At 43.3% G+C, this 20278-nt stretch overlaps 1 protein-coding gene and 1 pseudogene across 1 annotated transcript in view; one reads left to right on the forward strand and one right to left on the reverse strand.

Moving 5' to 3' along the window:
- Positions 1-15496, forward strand: part of LOC109867163 (cortactin-binding protein 2-like) — a 108031-nt pseudogene extending 92535 nt beyond the window's left edge.
- A 454-nt stretch (positions 15497-15950) lies between these two features.
- LOC109867022 (cystic fibrosis transmembrane conductance regulator-like) overlaps positions 15951-20278 on the reverse strand; it is a 71904-nt gene continuing 67576 nt past the window's right edge. The window contains 1 exon segment of the mRNA XM_031801336.1: positions 15951-17496. Coding sequence (XP_031657196.1) covers positions 17281-17496 — 216 coding nt within the window. The 3' untranslated portion in view covers positions 15951-17280.

The raw sequence follows: 20278 nt of genomic DNA on the forward strand, positions 1-20278 counted from the left end.
TAGGTACCTGTTCAAACAAACACACTGCAGGCACGATGCACCATTTCAGTTTGTTTACCAGTAAACGAAGAAAATTGAATACATCAACATGGAGATGTCCTCAATGGTGCCGCCCATGGTCTCACGCCGCTGTGTGGACACCCAAGAAACCTGGATGCCTTTTCCTTTATGTCAGCAGTGCTGCGCTGGGCACACATTGCCAGCCCAGGGCCAATAGCATGCTCTGTTGAGTGTGGAAATTGAAGAAAGGCAGCTGAAGTAGGCCTTAATCCTGTCCCTGGGCAGAGCATACAGTATATTACCAGAGCTACAGTAATGTATAGTCATGTATTCTGTGTGTGATGTGACAGTCAGCGTGCCGATCGGCTTTCCCCCAATATTATTTGTTTTACTATCCTTCTGGGGACCAAACAATTGATTCCTAGTCAAAATCATATTTTCCCTAACCCCTATCCTTTTTATTTTACTAGGACAATCAGTTAAAAACTAATTCTTATTTTCAATGACGGCCTAGGAAAAGGACAGATTTGTACGTTGGGGATTTGATCTTGCGACCTTTTGGTTACTAGTCCAATGCTCTAACCACTAGGCTACACTGCTGCCCCTGCTGCTTAACTTTAACCCCAATCCCCAAAACCTAACCCTAACTCCTAAATCTGACTCCTAAACCTAACACTAACTCCTAAATCTAACCCCAGGCCTAAACCTAACCCCTAAACCTAACTCCTAAATCTGACTCCTAAACCTAACACTAACCCCTAAATCTAAACCCTAGCCCTAAACCTAACCCCTAGCCCTAAACCTAACCCCTAGCCCTAAACCTAACCCTAACTCCTAAATCTGACTCCTAAACCTAACACTAACTCCTAAATCTAACCCCAGGCCTAAACCTAACCCCTAAACCTAACTCCTAAATCTAACCCCTAGCCCTAAACCTAACCCCTAAACCTAACTCCTAAATCTAACCCCAGGCCTAAACCTAACCCCTAAACCTAACTCCTAAATCGAACCCCTAACCCAAGGGGGGGGGGGAGTACAGCCAACGGGCCATATCCGGCTCGCCGGGAACTTCAATCTGGCCTGTGAGATTACCTAAATTACTTTTTTTTTTTTTCTTTTTTTTTTTCAATTTTGTGGTATCCTATTGGTAGTCTTGTCCCATCGCTGCAACTCCCGTACAGACTCAGAGAGGCGAAGGTCTAGAGCCATGCATCCTCCGAAACACAACCCAGCCAAGCCGCACTGCTTCTTGACACAATGCCCGCTTAACCCAAAAGCCAGTCACACCAATGTGTCAGAGGAAACGCAATACACCTGGCGACCGTGTCAGCGGGCATGCGCCCAGCCCGCCACAGGAGTTGCTAGAGCACAATGGGACAAGGAACCCGGACATCGCTGGGCCAATTGAGCTACTCAGGAGGCCCCCGCAAATTGATTTTAACAAACAATTGGTCCCCCAAAAAATGCGTCCCTCCGTTGAATTTCAAAATCTCGATGTGGCCCTCGAGCCAAAAATGTTGCCCACCCCTGCCCTAACCCCTAAACCTCAAAGCCTAGTTGTAACCCTAATCCTAAACCTAACCCCTGAGCCTAAAATAGCCTTTTTCCTTGTGGGGACCGGCTAGATGTCCTCACTTGTCCATATTTTCCTGTTTTACTTCTGGTCCCCACAAGCATAGTAAAACCAAAAACACACACAAAGACCTTCATTGGCCTGCCTCAACTAAACATCCTCAGAGCAGTACTGTATGTCTGCTCTCACAATACAGAGAGAGGTTGACAGTTTGACAGCACAGAGATGTTCCCAAAACATTTAATAGTCGCAGAATTTCACTACATCTATGCATATAACCCAACCTCTTCTCCTGTGTGTGTCCCATGTCCAGGTGTGTGGAGGCCCTAGTGTTCGGTGGGGCTGATGTGGACCAAAGGGCCATTGGGGGAAGACCCCTCTGTTCATGGCCAGCAGAGCCGACAGGCTGGACTGTACCAGTGCCTTGGTCAACCCCGGGGCCGACCGCTCAAGAGCCACCACCGTAAGTCACCAACTAGCCTATCTTGTCCCATAATGTCCCCAACTGGCCCCAGCTGTTCTCAGCTGTGCCCTGTTGTCCTCTGCAGCCCCCCCCCCCCCCCCCCCCCCCAGTTCCCCTGTTTTCATACTGTCTGTTATTGTCTGTCTAATGACTCACTCTTTTGTCCTCTCATTTACTCAACTGTCTGTTATTGTCACACTCAGGACTGTTTTTGAACAAACAATCAAGATCATAGAAAGCTACTGGGTTTTGAAGTCTGATAGGCGAGTCGTGGCGTCCTGTCACTAGAATAAATACCCTTCAAAACACTGTTTCCCTCCAAGGGAATTCACTATTACATTTGCATCACAACACAAGGACCTTTACAACATAGCATAGGACCAGAAACCAACAGAGCCTTTTTTTAAATATAAAGTCTGTGATCATGGTTCAACGCATTTCACATATAGGTTTCCTGTGTCTCTATAGCAACTATATGGCATATGACTAATTGTTCTTGACAATGATTTATGAATGTGTTTTGTTTAGTTTTATAGTTAGTTCCGTTATAATTGGTGACTCCCCTCTGTGAATAGCCACCACATTGTTGTCCCTGGGCAGCTACCTACTTACACAGCTCCACTGGGCTATTTTTGTCATATCACATTTGTAGAAATTATATTGACTAATATTGCACAGAAAGCATTGCCAATTTTGTGTGAACAGGTTTAAGTGTGTGTAGGTGGATAATTTATTTGTGTGCATGTGTGCATGCGCGCGTGTGTGTGTGTGCGTGTGTGTGTCCCAATGCTAATATGTGTGTGTGATCCACAGGACAGCTGCAAGGCTCTCCACGAGGCATTCAGCTTGGGACATGTAGACACTCTGCGGCTCCTCCTCTGCCACCCTGCCCCTGACTGTATCCACACCATGACTCTAACCCTGACTGTACCCACACCATGACCCTGACTGCAACCATAGTCCTGGTCCTGCCACGATCCCGGTGCTGTCTAGCACCTTGCTCAACCAGGATAACTGTGAGGGCTGGACCACTGCACACATCACTGCTGCCAGGGGCTTCAAGGTACTGGGACACTGATCATGTACTGTTGTCTCAGACATATGGAGGTATACTGAATAACGTACAGTAATATACATATAGACTCACAAACACACCATCAGGAACTTCTCTCTGTATGGTTTAACTGACTTGCCTAGTAAATTAAAAAATAAATAGTGGGCTAGTCAGGATATTCTTTAGAGATAGCGGGCTAGTCGGGATATCCTTTAGAGATAGTGGGTTAGTCGGGATATCCTTTAGCGATAGCGGGCTAGTTGGGCTTTAGAGATAGCGGGCTAGTTGGGATATCCTTTAGAGATAGAGGGCTAGTCGTGATATCCTTTAGAGATAGCGTGCTAGTTGGGCTTTAGAGATAGCGGGCTAGTTGGGATATCCTTTAGAGATAGAGGGCTAGTCGTGATATCCTTTAGAGATAGCGGGCTAGTTGAGCTTTAGAGATAGAGGGCTAGTTGGGATATCCTTTAGAGATAGCGTGCTAAGCTACACTGTGGTAAACATCAACATCAATAGCTGAGGCCATGTCAAAGTGTTAAAGTCATATTGGTATTTATAATAGGATAAGAAATGAATCAATTGAATGACAATCATTACAGCTCCTTACCTATGAGGACAGAGAGCATGCTAGCGGCTTCCAGTCAAATCAGCTTATTAAGAACAAATTCTTATTTTCAATGACAGCCTAGGAACAGTGGGTTAACTACCTGTTCAGGGGCAGAATGACAGATTTGTACCTTGTCAGCTTGGGGATTTGAACTTGCAACCTTTTGGTTACTAGTCCAATGCTCTAACCACTAGGCTACCCTCTCTAAAGGATATACCAATTAGCCTGCTATCTCTAAAGAATATCCCGACTAGCCCGCTATCTCTAAAGGATATACCAACTAGCCCGCTATCTCTAAAGGATATCCCGACTAGCCCGCTATCCCTAAAGGATATCCCGACTAGCCCGCTATCCCTAAAGAATATCCCGACTAGCCCGATATCCCTAAAGGATATCCTGACTAACCCGCTATCCCTAAAGAATATCCTGACTAGCCCGCTATCCCTAAAGAATATCCCGACTAGCCCGCTATCTCTAAAGGATATCCCAAAACAGAGAGAATGCATGTTGGTCCCTATCTCAGGCAGTGAGCTGAGCCTTGTCTGTTATTTTAGACGTATCCTCCAACCAGAGCCAAGTTTACCGAGGTGTTGCGGTCTATTTTGAGCTGTAACGCAACACGGTCCAAACAGCTGCTGTCCCTGACCGCCTCCTGACCGCCTCCTGATTCAAGTTTGAATTTCCCCTTGTCAGCATGATGGAATGGATGGCACCCAACGGAATACCAAGCACCCAGCGACTCCCTGCTGAACCGAATCACTTATATAAATGTGAATCTTTCTTATTCTCTCTGATAAATCGCTCTTACAGTGTAAGTTGATTGCAGGGGAATCACTATGGGAAGTATGGGTCTTAAGATTTTTTTTTTCATTTGATTCACTGAATGAATCACCGGCCCTCTGTTATCTCTCAACGTTACTCACTATTTAATTGGACATTTAGGAGTAAATAGTAGATGAATAGCAGGCTGTAAAATAAAACTAACTTTTTTTTGTTAAGAATAAATGTTTGTCTTATGAATGACTGTCAATAAAGTTTAATTTAGTTATATTCACATTCACAGGTAAAAGCTGAATTGCAGTGACTGTTGGATGAATTGTTTTGGAAATAATTGACTCCTTGATAGCTGCTTATTGATATCAGGGCTCTTCCAGGCACCTGGCATTGCAGCTGGTGTAGCAAAGGTCATAGACACACACACACAAGCCCATGCATACACACACACACACACACACACACACACACACAAACACACACGCACACACACACATGCACACATGCACACACACACAATCTCTATCACTCTCTTTCTATTTCTGTATCACACACATCCTTACACAGGGCAGCTCTGTTGGATGACACTCGTCCCTGGGTCCTGTCCAAAGGTGTGACCGGGCCAAGCTGGAGAGGGCTGGGCCACGAGCCTAATTGATCTTGGCCCAATCACAACACACCACACTCACACTGAGAGGCTGCCCAAAATAAACACACACACACACGTTGGGCTCTAATTCAATCCACATCGCGGAAGTTCAGCTTTACAACGTGATTGAAATTTAAAGGCAATGTTCCCGCTTTAGTGGAGACTGCATTCACAATAAACACTGAATATGTCGACTCAGTCGGAAATTACCATTAAGTTTCTATTGCGGAATCTGTAAAGATTGAATAGAGCCCTTTTGTCACGTTCTGACCTTAGTTCCTTTGTGATGTCTTTGATTTAGTATGGTCAGGGCGTGAGTTGGGTGGGCAGTCTATGTTCTCTTTTCTATGATTTGGTATTTCTGTGTTTGGCCTGGTATGGTTCTCAATCAGAGGCAGCTGTCAATCGTTGTCCCTGATTGAGAACCATACTTAGGCAGCCTGTTTTCACCCTTGAGTTGTGGGTGATTCTACTTTCTGTTTAGTGTGGTTTGCACCTGACAGAGCTGTTTCGGTTGGGCTTTTTTGTTTCTTTGTTTGATGTTGTTCAGTTAAAATAAATAAGATGAACAAGTACCACGCTGTGCTTTGGTCCTCCGATCCTTCCTACTCCTCCTCGTCAGAGGAAGAAGAAAACCGTTACACCTTTACCCCTCTATAATTGAGTCGATTAGTATATAATATATTTAATATATTTCTCCAAGGAGGCAATTTCCCGGTCACATTGTTTGGACAAACTCCCCAATGTGTCCTGATTAAGAATGACTAATCTAATCTGGGTCCTGTCTATGAATGACTAATCTCGGCACCCAGAACCAAATCAACTATTCCAATTTCAATGTTTCAATGTTAATGCTGTGTCATGACTCTCCTGTGAAGAGCTGAAGGATCAGGTTACAGTGGGTCGGCTTTAGAGCGTGCTCTCTCGTAGAGGGGGAGAGTGGGAAGTCGGCTGTTTTATGACGGTCGTAAATACCGAAACTCCTTTCCCCACTGCCAAAAGGAAAGTTGAAAATCCCTTTGTTACCACAGAGAAAGACTTTGCAGTACGATAACCTCAGAAGGTTTTCTAATGTAACAATATTTCTGTATTCCAACCAGTTGGAATGGTCCGTGGGTATTTAAACAATAATCATGTCCAACATTTACTGCGTGACGTTATAACGGAAACATTGTAACTTTAAGAGCTTTCACAATGTATTTCTCAGATTTGCATCTTGCATGGTGTGAAACTACTTCTCACAAATATAAAGATGAAATGTATTTTAGCCTCCAAAATGAGAATTGTCTTTCATGTAAAGTTTTTCCCAGTCAGTAACCACGGCCACGCAAGCACATTGGGACAAAAGGGATGGAACCGCCGTCCGAGGCGAGTGCTTATAAAGGACTCCTGACAACATTTACATTAGTTAAAAACGCAGGCACGGGAGTTCCCACGTTGAAATGGCTGGAACTCTGAAACTTTCAACAGAGAAGAAGTACTACTTATGCCAAAGAGACCCCCGAATGTTAGACGCCACGAATGTTTAAGAAATATACAAACGAGTCAAGATAACGCAGGGACGGAGTCCCCACGTTGAAATGGCTAAACTCTGAAACTATCGATCACTACTGAAGAAGTAAATCCTAGACCGTGACCTTTATCAGTCCGCAGCTGAAAATATACGTAAGTCTAGGACGAGAATACCGACAATGGCGGGAGCATCTACTCTAAGAGAACAACTCTAAGAACTACAGGGTACGTTGACGTATCCATTATAACATAGCTACAAAGGACACAGCGGCCAGAGTTAAATAACCAGAGACTCTCTGATGAACTAATATCCAGCAGACGGATCGGCGAATGCAGAGTGGGACAGCAAGACCTACACTTGTAAATATTTAAATTGCCATTTATTTTCGAATGAGGGGTTGTTCATGTTCAAGGCAATTTCTATGAGTGTAGTTATCAGCACTGATTTTCCCACTCTTGAGCTGTCCCACCCCTTTCCTTTGTCTACCAAGCCGTCAGATCGGCTTAGCCCACCAATTGTGTGTGTTTTTATGTAATTCTGTGATTGATTAGTTAGTAAATAAAATAATTAAGCCAATTTGTATATGGCTGATTCCTGATTTATGTTGGGGTTCGTGCAGATATCCAAGGGTGTGCAACGTTCAGTAATGAGACTGATGAGGTAATAATACATTAATAAGTGACTGTAAACGATAAGATGTGAAAATATCGGAAGAGTTCATTCGGGAAATAAATACTCTTTAAACATTTTCCCGTGGTGCCCCGACTTCCTCGTTAATTAAAGTGACATGATTAGTTTAATCGTGTTATTAAATGACACATAGAGAATTGATTTGGGAATATACAGTCTTCACATTTAATGATAGTCAACGCTATGACAGCTGTCACAAGAGCCTAGTGAATGATTGGCTCGTTACATAGAGTCTGAACCGACGGAGTGAAATCTAGTCTAGCCAGGGGAAAGATCATCCAGTCTGTCTGAGCTCAGACAATGGAGAGGAGGAGGGGTCTGTCCTCAGTTTAACACGTCAAGGGGAAACCATCTGTGGGAATTGTGCCGGAGCAACCGCTTTATCAAAACACAAGGACAAGAGAGTAAGGGAGGGGATCCGTAGTGAAGGGTGGGATGAAAGAGAACGAGAACAGTGGAAATGGGGATGCATTATGGATGAGATATGGAGGGAGGGAGGGAGTTTGGCAGTTTTAGAGAAATATGTCTAGTTACTGTGTCAGTGAAGATCAGCACCCCCGATGGGTTGTGGGTTTGTCTTCGTTGTCGCCTGTAAGGGAGTGGGTGTGTGGGTGGGTGCACTCTGTGTGTGCTTACAGAACCTTTAAAGTATCAACTGTGTAAATGTGTAATGTTGAAGTAAAGTTGTCTAGACACAGTATGTGGAGGTTTAAGTTTTTGTGCTGCATTTATTGTCGGTATGCACGTGTGCGTGTTTGAGTATATCATGTATTTTGTGTTTTTATACAGTGTGGTGCTGTTGTTAATGTGTGTGTGTGTGTGTGTGTGTATATGAATGTGTGTGTGTGTGTGTGTATGTGTGTGTGTGTGTGTACCTGATTCGGGTCTTTATTGATCCCCTATCCACCCACTGCCAGAGTGTTGTAGTGTTGCCCGGGAAGCTTTAGCTAGCTGTTTTTCTTTCTGCTGTGTAATGCTGGCTGGCTCATTTCCTGTCTGCTTAGAACACTGTGTTTTGACAGCACAGGGAAGATTCCTCTAGTTTCTGACACTGAGACAGCGTAGCTGAAATTTAAAGCACTGTCAAACACTGTGTGTGTTCATATGTCTGTGTGTGTGTGTCTTCATTGAATTAGACCGCTGCGCCACTCGGGAGCAAATGTCTATGTGTCTGAATTGAACGGTTGTGTGTGTGTGTGTGTGTGTGTGTGTGTGTGTGTGTGTCTGTCTGTCTGTCTGTTTGTCTTCATATGTCTATGTGTCTGCATATGAGTGTGTGTGTCTGTGTGTGTTGTGATTTGCTCATTTCCTGTCTGTTTTTGTGTTTCTTGACAGGCCTGTCAGAGTCGTGCCTTGATGAGCTGGCCCTGGAATCCCTCATGCCTCTTCAGCTGCTTCAGAACTACATCTTCCTGGTACACACACACACACGCACACACATACACACACACGCACGCATGCGCACACACACACACACACACACAAGGAAAGAGGAGAAATAGAATATGATTATATGGATTCACAAAACAGATCACTTGGATTTTGGGTTTAGTATTTTTGTGCCCTCTACTGGCCACATATTTTGGGGAATGAGAATGTGGCTGTGTCCTAATTCTCTGCCTTTCTCCATAAGTGTGTCTGAAACGGCTTGCTAATAAAGGACAGGATAGAAAGAACGCTTAGTGTGTCACTTTGTGTTATGGGCCGTAAGGGGACCTGTCAAGAGTACCTAGCCAATCAGACTTCCCTCTGCATCAAGACGAAGCAGGAGTCTGTGGGTGTGGCCTGTGACATCTGGGTGGAGGTGGACAGGGGTCTGACTAAAGAACATCTGTTGGACACCTTCATCAACTGTGGTAAACAGTATTTCTAAATGTTGTTATAAAACTAGAGTTATACTTGCCTCATTCTGTTCAGTAATCTTGGATTATGCTGCTCCATAAGGTCAGTCACAGGAAGACACTGCTCCCTTAGGAACAGATCTAGGATCATCATCCGGACCAGAAAACACAAACTGACAAAACTAAGATCCGTGATTGTGGGCGACTTCATTCTGTTATTTCTGTATCTATGTTAGTCCAGGTGGCTGGCCTGGCTCTGGAACATAGTGGAGGTCCTTCACGTGGAGTAGGCCATCGTCTCCCGGCTCTGGAACAGAGTGGAGGTCCTTCACATGGAGTAGGCCATCGTCTCCCGGCTCTGGAACAGAGTGGAGGTCCTTCACGTGGAGTAGGCCATCGTCTCCCGGCTCTGGAACATAGTGGAGGTCCTTCACGTGGAGTAGGCCATCGTCTCCCGGCTCTGGAACATAGTGGTGGTCCTTCATGTGGAGTAGGCCATCGTCTCCTGACACTGGGCATCACCTAGCAAACACCACCTGAGCTCAGGCCAGCGAGCGGTGGTCAAGGCTGCTCTCAGTATCCTGGTCAACAAAGCCGTCCTGCAGGGATGCCCTTTGCCACGGCACGGTGGGTACACACTACACTATTGCCTGAATTAAACTATAGGGCCGACCCGACCTGTAATGGCTCAGCTAGTTTCTTTTCACATTGTCCTTTCCAGCACGGGTCCAGCAACAATGGTGGATGCGTTACCAGGCCAGCTCAGTACAGCTCGTCTTGCTTGGATCGGTTTGGCCCTATAGTGTTCATCTGGGTTGAATTTGTGTTTGTCTTATGTATTTTGGATTGATGGATGATAGGTAGACTGATTGTTTGCCTAGTTGGGAGGAAGGTAGATTGGTAGTTGTATAGGTGGATAGAGAGAATAGTTTTAGTCCTAAATGTCCATGTTTCCCTCCTCATCAGAGATTAACAGGCACCTGTTGAAGTTCCGAGGTGGGACCTTCCCTCTCTCAACCATTGGCTCCTGTAAAGGGGGCGGCGGCAGGAAGGGGTAGGACAGTAGCATGTGGAGATGAGCCAATACCAGCCCGCGAAAGAAGGGGAAACCCCGCCTCCAACTGGAGCTGTGGAGATTCTCTCAGAGAAGGTAGGATGAATCAGTGTTTTTCACTACTTTAGTTAAGTTTACCCTACCTTTTGAGTTTGAATAGCCATAATGGTTATTCATGTTGTCCTTTTCTTGCCTGCAGGGTCATTGTCCAGCGCTGATGTCCTCTTCATCACCAACGGCAATACTCCGAGGTTAGTGATCCTAACCTGAGCCGTTCATTTGACCCTTTTGGGAAGTATCCATTAGGATTGTTTTCCAGTAAAATGAGTAAAATGAGTTTATATGATGCAACCACTAGTATTGTAACCTCACTGGAGAGCTCTTCTTCATCTACACCCATTCAGGATCATTCACACCCTCTTAAGCCTTAACCCCACCCATCTCTTTAAGGATTCACACATGTGAGGTTATGTACTAAACAGAGTCAGTAGTTTAGTAAACAACCAAAGATTTCAAGACTAAAAGTGGTAAAAGTAGTAGCCTACAATAAGGAAAAACCTCCAGGTGAAAATACACTTTATCTAGTTCTTGGCCCATATCCTAATCTGACTTTGGTGCAGGTCATGTTGTTCTTCACATTACCGTCTCTGGTAAACACACACTATATCAAATAATATATACGTTTATTTGTCACATGCACAGGATACAGGAGGTGTAAACAGTACAGTGAAGTGGTTACTTGCATAGTACCAATATCAAAAACAGAAAGTGTCCAGACAAACAAATTGTATAAATATTGTATCATTATTAGATGATGCTTATCAGACACACTTGTCTAAATTGATGGGTCATGTGAAGGAAATGCTATAACCACCCCCAGCCACATCTAGCTAGGTGGATGGGTCACTATTGTCTAGACATGTACACATGTTCATGAAAAATAAAAGATGGCTGTAATCACCCCCAGACACACCTGGCTAATTTGATGGGTCATGTAATCATCTGGCTTAGTGTTGTAGACATGTAGCTTGCTAGCTAAACAATGAACCGGCATAATCCCAACTCATACTACTACCAATACAAACATTGTCATAGCTGTAGTATGACTCTGCAGGTAGCTAAAGTGAACCAACTAGGTTCAATGTTAGCTAGCTAACATTAGGCTAGAACTAGCAATGCAAATGGATTTCTGATTCAATAACATTTCTACACAGCTCGAACACGTAACGTTAGTTAGCGAGCCAGCTAGCTAACGTGATTTAACTTGCAATGAAAATGACTTTCTGACAAAATTATAAACTTTTAATATTTGAAAATGTAGCTAGACTCTTACCTGTATACATGGATAAATGCTTCACCGCAGACTGGAACCATTTAACTTGTTTGGCCAGCGTTGTGTCAAGTCACTCCGGTTCACATTGACCGTGGCATGTGCAGAAAGTAGCCCATCACTTTTTGCAGCTGATCTGTCGAGATCGCCTACTAAATTTAGGGCATTGATGTTGTTGCGAAAAGTAGCAAAACTTTTGTAGTTCTCGATTGGCTAACGTTCTATTGTTAAATAAGTACACGGTGGAAAGGACTATCAACACATACTGAACAGCTCATGTTATAGACTGAAGCATTCTACATGACAGACCAATACAAACTCATCTCCCGGCATGTCCAGCCCATCAATTATCTCAGCCAATCATGGCTAGTGGGAAGGTTCCTGTCTTTGTCCATTGCTAAACCAACTAGGCTCGTAATTTAACAATGGTATTCGTATTTACGGAAGGAATACAAGTTTGTTATTAAGGCACATGAAAGTTCACGTTTCAGAAGGCATTTCTGCCCAAAACCGCAGTTTGATAAAAAATAAATGTTTGCATTCAAATGCCTCTCCTTTGAGGTAGTGACTTGTGACATACACCTAGTTTCCTGAAACGTGTTACAAATGTGTGATAGAATGGAGTATTGCTGAGACCATCCAGCAGGGGTCAGTGTAGTGTAGTGTTCTGATCTTGTACTGTACTGATGTTGTACTGTTCTGTACTGTGATTGTACTGATGTTGTACTGTACTGTAGTGTGTTTGCACTGATGTTGTACTGTAGTGTGATTGTACTGATGTTGTACTGCAGTGTAGTGTGATTGCACTGATGTTGTAGGTAATGTGATTGTACTGATGTTGTACTGCAGTGTAGTGTGATTGCACTGATGTTGTAGGTAATGTGATTGTACTGATGTTGTACTGCAGTGTAGTGTGATTGTACTGATGTTGTACTGTAATGTATTGTACTGTAGTGTGATTGTACTGATGTTGTACTGTACTGTACTGTAGTGTGATTGTACTGATGTTGTACTGTACTGTACTGTATTGTAGTGTGATTGTACTGATGTTGTACTTTACTGTACTGTAGTGTGATTGTACTGATGTTGTACTTTACTGTACTGTAGTGGGATTGTACTGATGTTGTACTTTACTGTACTGTAGTGTGAGATTGTACTGATGTTGTACTTTACTGTACTGTAGTGTGATTGTACTGATGTTGTACTTTACTGTACTGTAGTGTGAGATTGTACTGATGTTGTACTGTAGTGTGATTGTATTGATGTTGTACTGTAGTGTACTGTAATGTGATTGTACTGATGTTGTACTGTACTATAGTGGGATTGTACTGTACTGTCGTGTAATTGTACTGATGTTGTACTGTACTGTATTGTAGTGTGATTGTACTGATGTTGTACTGTAGTGTAATTGTACTGATGTTGTAGTGTAGTGTGATTGTATTGATGTTGTACTGTAGTGTGATTGTATTGATGTTGTACTGTAGTGTGATTGTATTGATGTTGTACTGTAGTGTACTGTAATCTGTAATGTGATTGTACTGTAGTGTAATTGTACTGATGTTGTACTGTAGTGTGATTGTATTGATGTTGTACTGTAGTGTGATTGTACTGATGTTGTACTGTAGTGTGATTGTACCGTACTGTAGTGTAATTGTACTGATGTTGTAGTGTAGTGTGATTGTATTGATGTTGTACTGTAGTGTGATTGTACTGATGTTGTACTGTAGTGTGATTGTACTGTAGTGTGATTGTACTGATGTTGTAATAGTGTGATTGTGCTGATGTTGTACTATACTGTGTGTGATTGCAGTGTTGTAGATGGGGACCATGTGAGTCTGTCTCTGTGTTCTTACAACAAGACTGATCTGATCAGGGAGTTACAGACCATGTGCTCCAGCAAGTCAGAGCCAGACATCAGCAAGGTACCATGCACACACACACACACACACACACACACACACACACACACACACACACACACACACACACACACACACACACACACACACACACACACACACACACACACACACACACACACACACACACTTTTTCTCTATCATTCTCTTTCTCACACACATACCATGAGGTTGACCTTTTCTTCCGGGTGTATTTCTATGTGTTGCAGATTGCTCAGTCCGAGGAGGACTTCATCGTCTTCTCTGGCTCTCCAAATGGACAATCACCCAGCCGCAGGACCGACCATGAAGCAAACGCTCTACCACAGATGGTGAGAAAAGTGCAGTCGGTTAGAGGCTGTAGTATTGAACACAGATGGTCAAAAGGAGGTTTAACCGAACTAAAGCACTGGTTATGGTTTACAGGCTTTTATTCCAGCCTTGCACTAACTCAACTAATTCACCTCACTTAGTGCAGGCCTAGAACAAAAATGTGAACTGTCTGGTGGTCCCCCATTAGAGGGTTGGGAAACACTGTTAAAGCGGCCCTAGTGCTTATCTGTCTGTCTGTACCCCTTTACAGACCGGCAGCCGTCACTCCAACCCCATCCCTGCCTCCAACCCCATCCCTGCCTCCAACCCCATCCCTGCCTTAGGCAGCCTCTTGCAAGAGGCGATCGATGTCCTACCCATATCCCAGCTCCCTGTCTCCAGCAGCAGGGGACAGCAGCCACTAGCCTAGCAGCAGCAGCAGTGCCTCCGCACCACGAACACCCACTACGACCACTAATTGCAACGCGAACAGAACTGAACCAAGCAGCAGCAGCAAAACAAGGCAGGCCCCAACCAGACACAACAACAACAACAACGAAAACAACCAACAACACAAGGAAATCTCGATCCTACACCGAGACCTGCATGAAAACAACAACCATACCAAGTACTAGATGAACTCCCTTTCTCCTCTTTTCCCCTTCCTTCCTTCCATCCTTCCTTCCTTCCATCCTTCCTTCCTTCCTTCCATCCTTCCTTCCTTCCTTCCTTCCTTCCTTCCTTCCTTCCTTCCTTCCTTCCTTCCTTCCTTCCTTCCTTCCATCCTTCCTTCCTTCCATCCTTCCTTCCATCCTTCCTTCCATCCTTCCTTCCATCCTTCCTTCCATCCATCCTTCCTTCCTTCCATCCTTCCCACCACTCTGCTTTGATCCCTCCATGTTGTAAAGTTAGGGTTAATGACGACCTTTTAGTATTTGTACTTGTTATCCGTACTTGTTACACTGTATAACAATTGTGTACTTGGGGACCATAGTTTTATGATATTATACAGTATTTAAGTATTGAAAGAAGTTTAAAAAAAGAAAAGAAATTCACAGGGAATTATGTCAAAAGAAAAACAAGTAGTTAAAACAGGTTTTACCTTTTGGGGTGAAAGAATAGAAACAGGACATTTTTAGCTATTACGTATTTTCGAATATTCAAGTGTTTTATGTTTAAATAGTTGCAAGGTTGGTTTAAATACTGTTGAAATGAATAAAGGTTTTACCAAATATTTGTAAATAAGAACGATTAGTAAAATGAATGGTATATAGATTGGTGTATGTGGTATTAAGCTTGTACAGTGAAGAAGTCAAAAAGAAGAAAAAAAACCTTGTATATATGTCTGTAATAATAGGAGACTTCCAAGTGATTGGAATGTGGCAATAAGTAAAGATAATTGCAAACACGGGACATTTTCTTTCTTTTGACTATGAACCATAAATAAATACTTTAAACTACCCAGAATTCCATCCATCGATTCACCTTTGACCTCTAAGTGGAGCCCAATATACATTTCAAAGCAGCACGTTTTGTTATTTTTTTTCTTTCTTTTTAAAAACGTTTTCTTAATTTATTTTGGGAGGGGGGGATGTGTTATTTTGAATGGCCATTGTTGATTTATGTACAGGATATATTTTAGTCAGTCTTTGGTGTTCTGTATGATAGCTGTCTGAAGTTTAAAGAAATGTCCTGGTTCCTTTAAGCACAACCATTAAAACTGCACTGTCAACCCCAAGTCCTCCACCTCTCGTCTTCTTATACCAGACCACTCTCCACTGAGAATTTAAAATAAAAAACTTGTGAAGGCTTCATAGAGCATACATAAAGTACAAGATGCTTCACAAATGATTTATAAGGGAAAGCAGTAACACTTTACTTCAAGACTGCAGGTGTAATTCTCTATAACTTGGGTCATGTTGATGGGAGAAAGTCATGGAATAAAAAAAACTTAATTACACAGAAGGCATGTTTATACCTGGTGCTAACATGGGTCCTATGTCCTGATCTTGTCTACATTCTGATTGTGCCCATATTTCCAGAAATGTGTCTACAACACATGGTATTAAAATTCCTGTTATCCATCCACTGTGTCTGCATTGTGACCAGATATCCTGGTCCCTTCCTTTATGCAAATTTCACACCTATTCTTTCAAAATAATATTGATTTATTGTAAGATTTATATTGATGTAATCAATCAATGGTGCCACCTGTCAATTACTTTAGAGAGTGGAATAACTATGATTTAAATGGTTTCTCTGTCCAGATCTGTTTACACTTGTAAGATATCCAGACACAATGTGTATCTGACTACATCCGGAGGTGGGCAAGATGATCTGATCACGATCGGATCACAATGTGTCTTTTGATTGTCTACAACTGTCTAAAAACATGGGCACAATCAGAATGTGGACAAGATCAGGACAAATGGCGCAAGTTAGAACCAGGTATAAAATGGGCTAGATGGTAACCAGGACCAGAGGAAAAACACTGTCTTACCAATGACCACTCACAAACTTTTAAAAAAATCGTTTTACTGGAAATATAATCAATTGAAAACAAAATATTCTTGATTCTGGAAAAACAAAACACGTCGTTTATACATTTTTGGACATGTGTCCCTTTCCTATGAATAAGAAATAGCTTTGTTTTTTTCATTTACACTGTAAAAAACTCTGCCATTGTCACAGTTAGAATTCAGTCTGACCAGTAACCACAGTAACAAAGGACGCTTGACAAATCACATTTAAAAAAGCGGGTTTCTTTTTTCTTTTTTTTGTATTTGATCATTTATTTTCCTTGCTATTAACCCGCTAGACCACCATGAAAAAACTAAAGAGTACCTCAGGTTTCTTTAAAGTGCATACAAATAGAACAAATAAGGCTACTTCAGGTTAATCACTTGTCCATAGCATCACCCATCATTCTCATTCCTGTTTGTGTATTTACAGCTTTGAATATAATTTGCCCTGAGGCACTAACCTTATGCATTGCGAGGGAAACAAAACTCAAATCAGTGTCTGTGGGCAACTTCATCGTACTCTGTATTTACAGGCAGCTTTCCATTGGGGTTAGGGACCCTATAACTTTACAATCTTGGCCAAAAAGAATTGGCTTATATTCAAACAAAACTAGCATCCCAATGTTATTAGAATTCAACAAAACCTCCCTCTGGAAACACCTGGATGGTGTTTTTGACTGAACAGAGCCATACCTGTACCAATAAGGACCCGCCAAAGAAAGGGACAGACCACATCTCACATTCACACTGTTATCATCTACATTAAAGGGAACTTGGCTCTTTCTCCGTTTGTCTTTTCACAACTCCTTGCATCCTATCTCCTTACCTCCGTCTCAACCATATTGGAGGAGAAGGTCCAAGGTCCCTCCTCCCAGGCCTACTTCTCCAATGTGTTTTGAAAAGGAGTCGAGGAGAGAGGATGCAAGGAAACGAGGAAAGTTCAATTGAGAAAGAGCATTTCAGAAGACAAAATGTCATCCAGTTAGTCAGGTGCTCCTCCTTATAGACGTGTGTCCTGGACCTCATCCTCAGCCTCCTCTTGCAGGGCGGTGATCTTGGGCTGCTGGGATTGAGGGGGTCGCTTGCTGGAGTTGAGGCGGTGCAGGGGGAAGAGTTTGAGGCGCTCAGCAGCACTTATGGCCTGCTTCAGGTGGCTGGTCTCGTTCAAAAGCTTTTGAATGGAGTCATACCGCTTCATAGAACTGCCCTCGATCATCTGGAGGGGAGGGAGGGAGGGAGGAGGGGAGAGAGGGAGGGGAGGGATGAGTTGGTAGGTTCCAATGGCTACATGGGTTAGACCAGGGGTGAAAGTAGATTCAATTTTTTACAGGTACATGACACCCAAGTTCTTGCATGCATTTTCTTATACTACAAAAATAACAGGATAGCCTAGGCTGCTGACATTGACAAACAGATCAATAAAAAAATATATTGTCAATCCATATAATTGCCTTACGAAAAGGGGAGATACAAATACAATATGACGTCCATCTAACCTGGAGGAGGAAATGATAGTCCAAAAACAAACTAAATTGGCACTGACCCAAGACAGTGAATATGCACACTCACCGGGGATATTTATTTATTTATTTAACTTGGCAAGTCAGTTAAGAACAAATTCTTATTTCCAATGACGGCCTATCGGATATGGACGATGCTCTCCGCTGGTGCCAATATGATACTAGGCTAATGTTCGCTTCAATTAGCCTAAATTTAGAATGTTTTAACTAAAAGACAGATTGGAGTATTTTCATTGTTATCTCTTTATAGCAAATAGCCATTTGCTTTCCAAACAGTTTTTCCGCGATTGTATTTTTAAATATTGTGATATGCCTGGCTGGGTCTTTCTGCTTACACCGACAGTCGCAACTCAACAATCATCTATTTTGGTGTTTGCAGCGAGAACTGCCCAAATTGCTCACCCTAATAATTTGGTCCCTTTTCCCCTCATAATTTAGCCTACTGTTCTGACCTGGTGGTGCACAAGTAGCCAATAGCCTGTTTTAAAGAAATGTCATCACTGAATATTGTAAGAGCTTTCATTTTCTGCTTATATCCATTTATTTATCCTATGGTTCTGACTTGGTGTACAGGGAGAATACTGTAAGAATGGCCCATGTTCTGAATTCTGTCTCTATACATTTAAAAAGTGATGAACAAACAGCTATATTGACTACGTCTGTCCTAGCTCGCTCATTAATGTCTTCATCGAAATTACGGATTGCCTCTTATCCACTCGTTGTCCTCTTATGCTATTGTTTGTACAATTCAATTGTCACTAGAAACCACATTTGTTTAAGCAAGTCAGCCATATGTTTTTTAAAAGGCAGTAAATGAGGCTGAATGAACTGTTTCGCTAACAGACAAGGCTCCCTGAAAGCCAGGTGTAGAAGTGGTAAGGTTTTGGGACTCTGTTGGGGCAGCTTTATGTAGGCCCTAACAGTTTGCGGGCACCGTTTGTCACCGCTATAGTCCAATTCATGTATTGTTTAGTGTTGTGTTGTGTAGGGGCTGTTCTGGCATTCATCAAAAGAAAATGGGGGGAGTTTACCCCACCAAAATGTACATTCTAAAAGGGTCATTAGGTTTACACTTGAATTAATGTATCCAGTGTGTCCACAGGGTCTCGGCCTTGACAAAATGTAAGTGTTCTCCTCAAACCACACCACAATTTGGAGCGTATTCCAGTCAATTCACTGAGCATACAAACCAAAGTAAAACTGCTGCCAATGTGGTACAGTAAAGCACGAAAATGACCACACTAGGTTGTGTAATGCAGGGAGAGTGAATAATGCTGGTTGTGTAATGCAGGGACAATGAATAATGCTGGTTGTGTAATGTGGGGAGAATGAATAATGCTGGTTGTGTAATGCGGGGAGAATGAATAATGCTGGTTGTGTAATCATCATTCTACACACAATACCCCGTAATGAAAAAGCAAAAATGTGGGCCTCCTGGGTGGCGCAGTGGTTAAGGGCGCTGTACTGCAGCAACAGCTGTGCCACCAGAGACTCTGGGTTCGCGCCCAGGCTCTGTCGTAACCGGCTGCGACCGGGAGGTCCGTGGGGCGACGCACAATTGACCTAGTGTCGTCCGGGTTAGGGAGGGTTTGGCCGGTAGGGATGTCCTTGTCTCATCGTGCACCAGCGACTCCTGTGGCGGGCCGGGCACAGTGCGCGCTAACCAAGGTTGCCAGGTGCACAGTGTTTCCTCCGACACATTGGTTGGATGGCGCTGTGTTAAGAAGCAGGTTGGGTTGTGTATCAGAGGACGCATGACTTTCAACCTTCGTCTCTCCCGAGCCCGAACGGGAGTTGTAGCGATGAGACAATTGGATACCACGACATGGGGGTAAAAACAAAACTGTGTTTTTTGTATACGAAAACAACAATTGAAATATCACATTTTCATAACTATTCAGACCCTTTACTCAGTACTCTGTTGAAGCACCTTTGGCAGTGATTACAGCCTCAAGTCTTCTTGGGTATGACGCTACAAGCTTGGCACACCTGTATTTGGGGAGTTTCTCCAATTCTGATCTGCAGATCCTCTGAAGATCTGCAGTACAGCGCCCTTAACCACTGCGCCACCCAGGAGGCCCACATTTAGCTTTTTTTATTTTTCAGGTTGGCTGGGGAGCGTCACTGCACAGATATTTTCAGGTCTCTCCAGAGATGTTCAATCGAGGACATTCAGAGACTTGTCCCGAAGCCACTCCTGCGTTGTCTTGGCTGTGTGCTTAGGGTTGTTGTCCTGTTGGAAGGTGAACCTTCACCCCAGGCTGAGGTCCTGAGCGATCTGGAGCAGGTTTTCATCAAGGATCTCTCTGTACTTTGTTCCGTTCATCTTTCTCTCGATCCTGACAAGCCTCCCAGTCCCTGCCGGCTTCCGCCTGGCCACTATACCATAAAGGCCTTATTGGTGGAGTGCTACAGAGATGGTTGTCCTTCTGGAAGGTTCTCCCATCTCCACAGAGGAACTCTGGAGCTCTGTCAGAG

This window comes from Oncorhynchus kisutch, linkage group LG22, assembly GCF_002021735.2.
Source record: "Oncorhynchus kisutch isolate 150728-3 linkage group LG22, Okis_V2, whole genome shotgun sequence".
Classification (NCBI taxonomy): domain Eukaryota; kingdom Metazoa; phylum Chordata; class Actinopteri; order Salmoniformes; family Salmonidae; genus Oncorhynchus; species Oncorhynchus kisutch.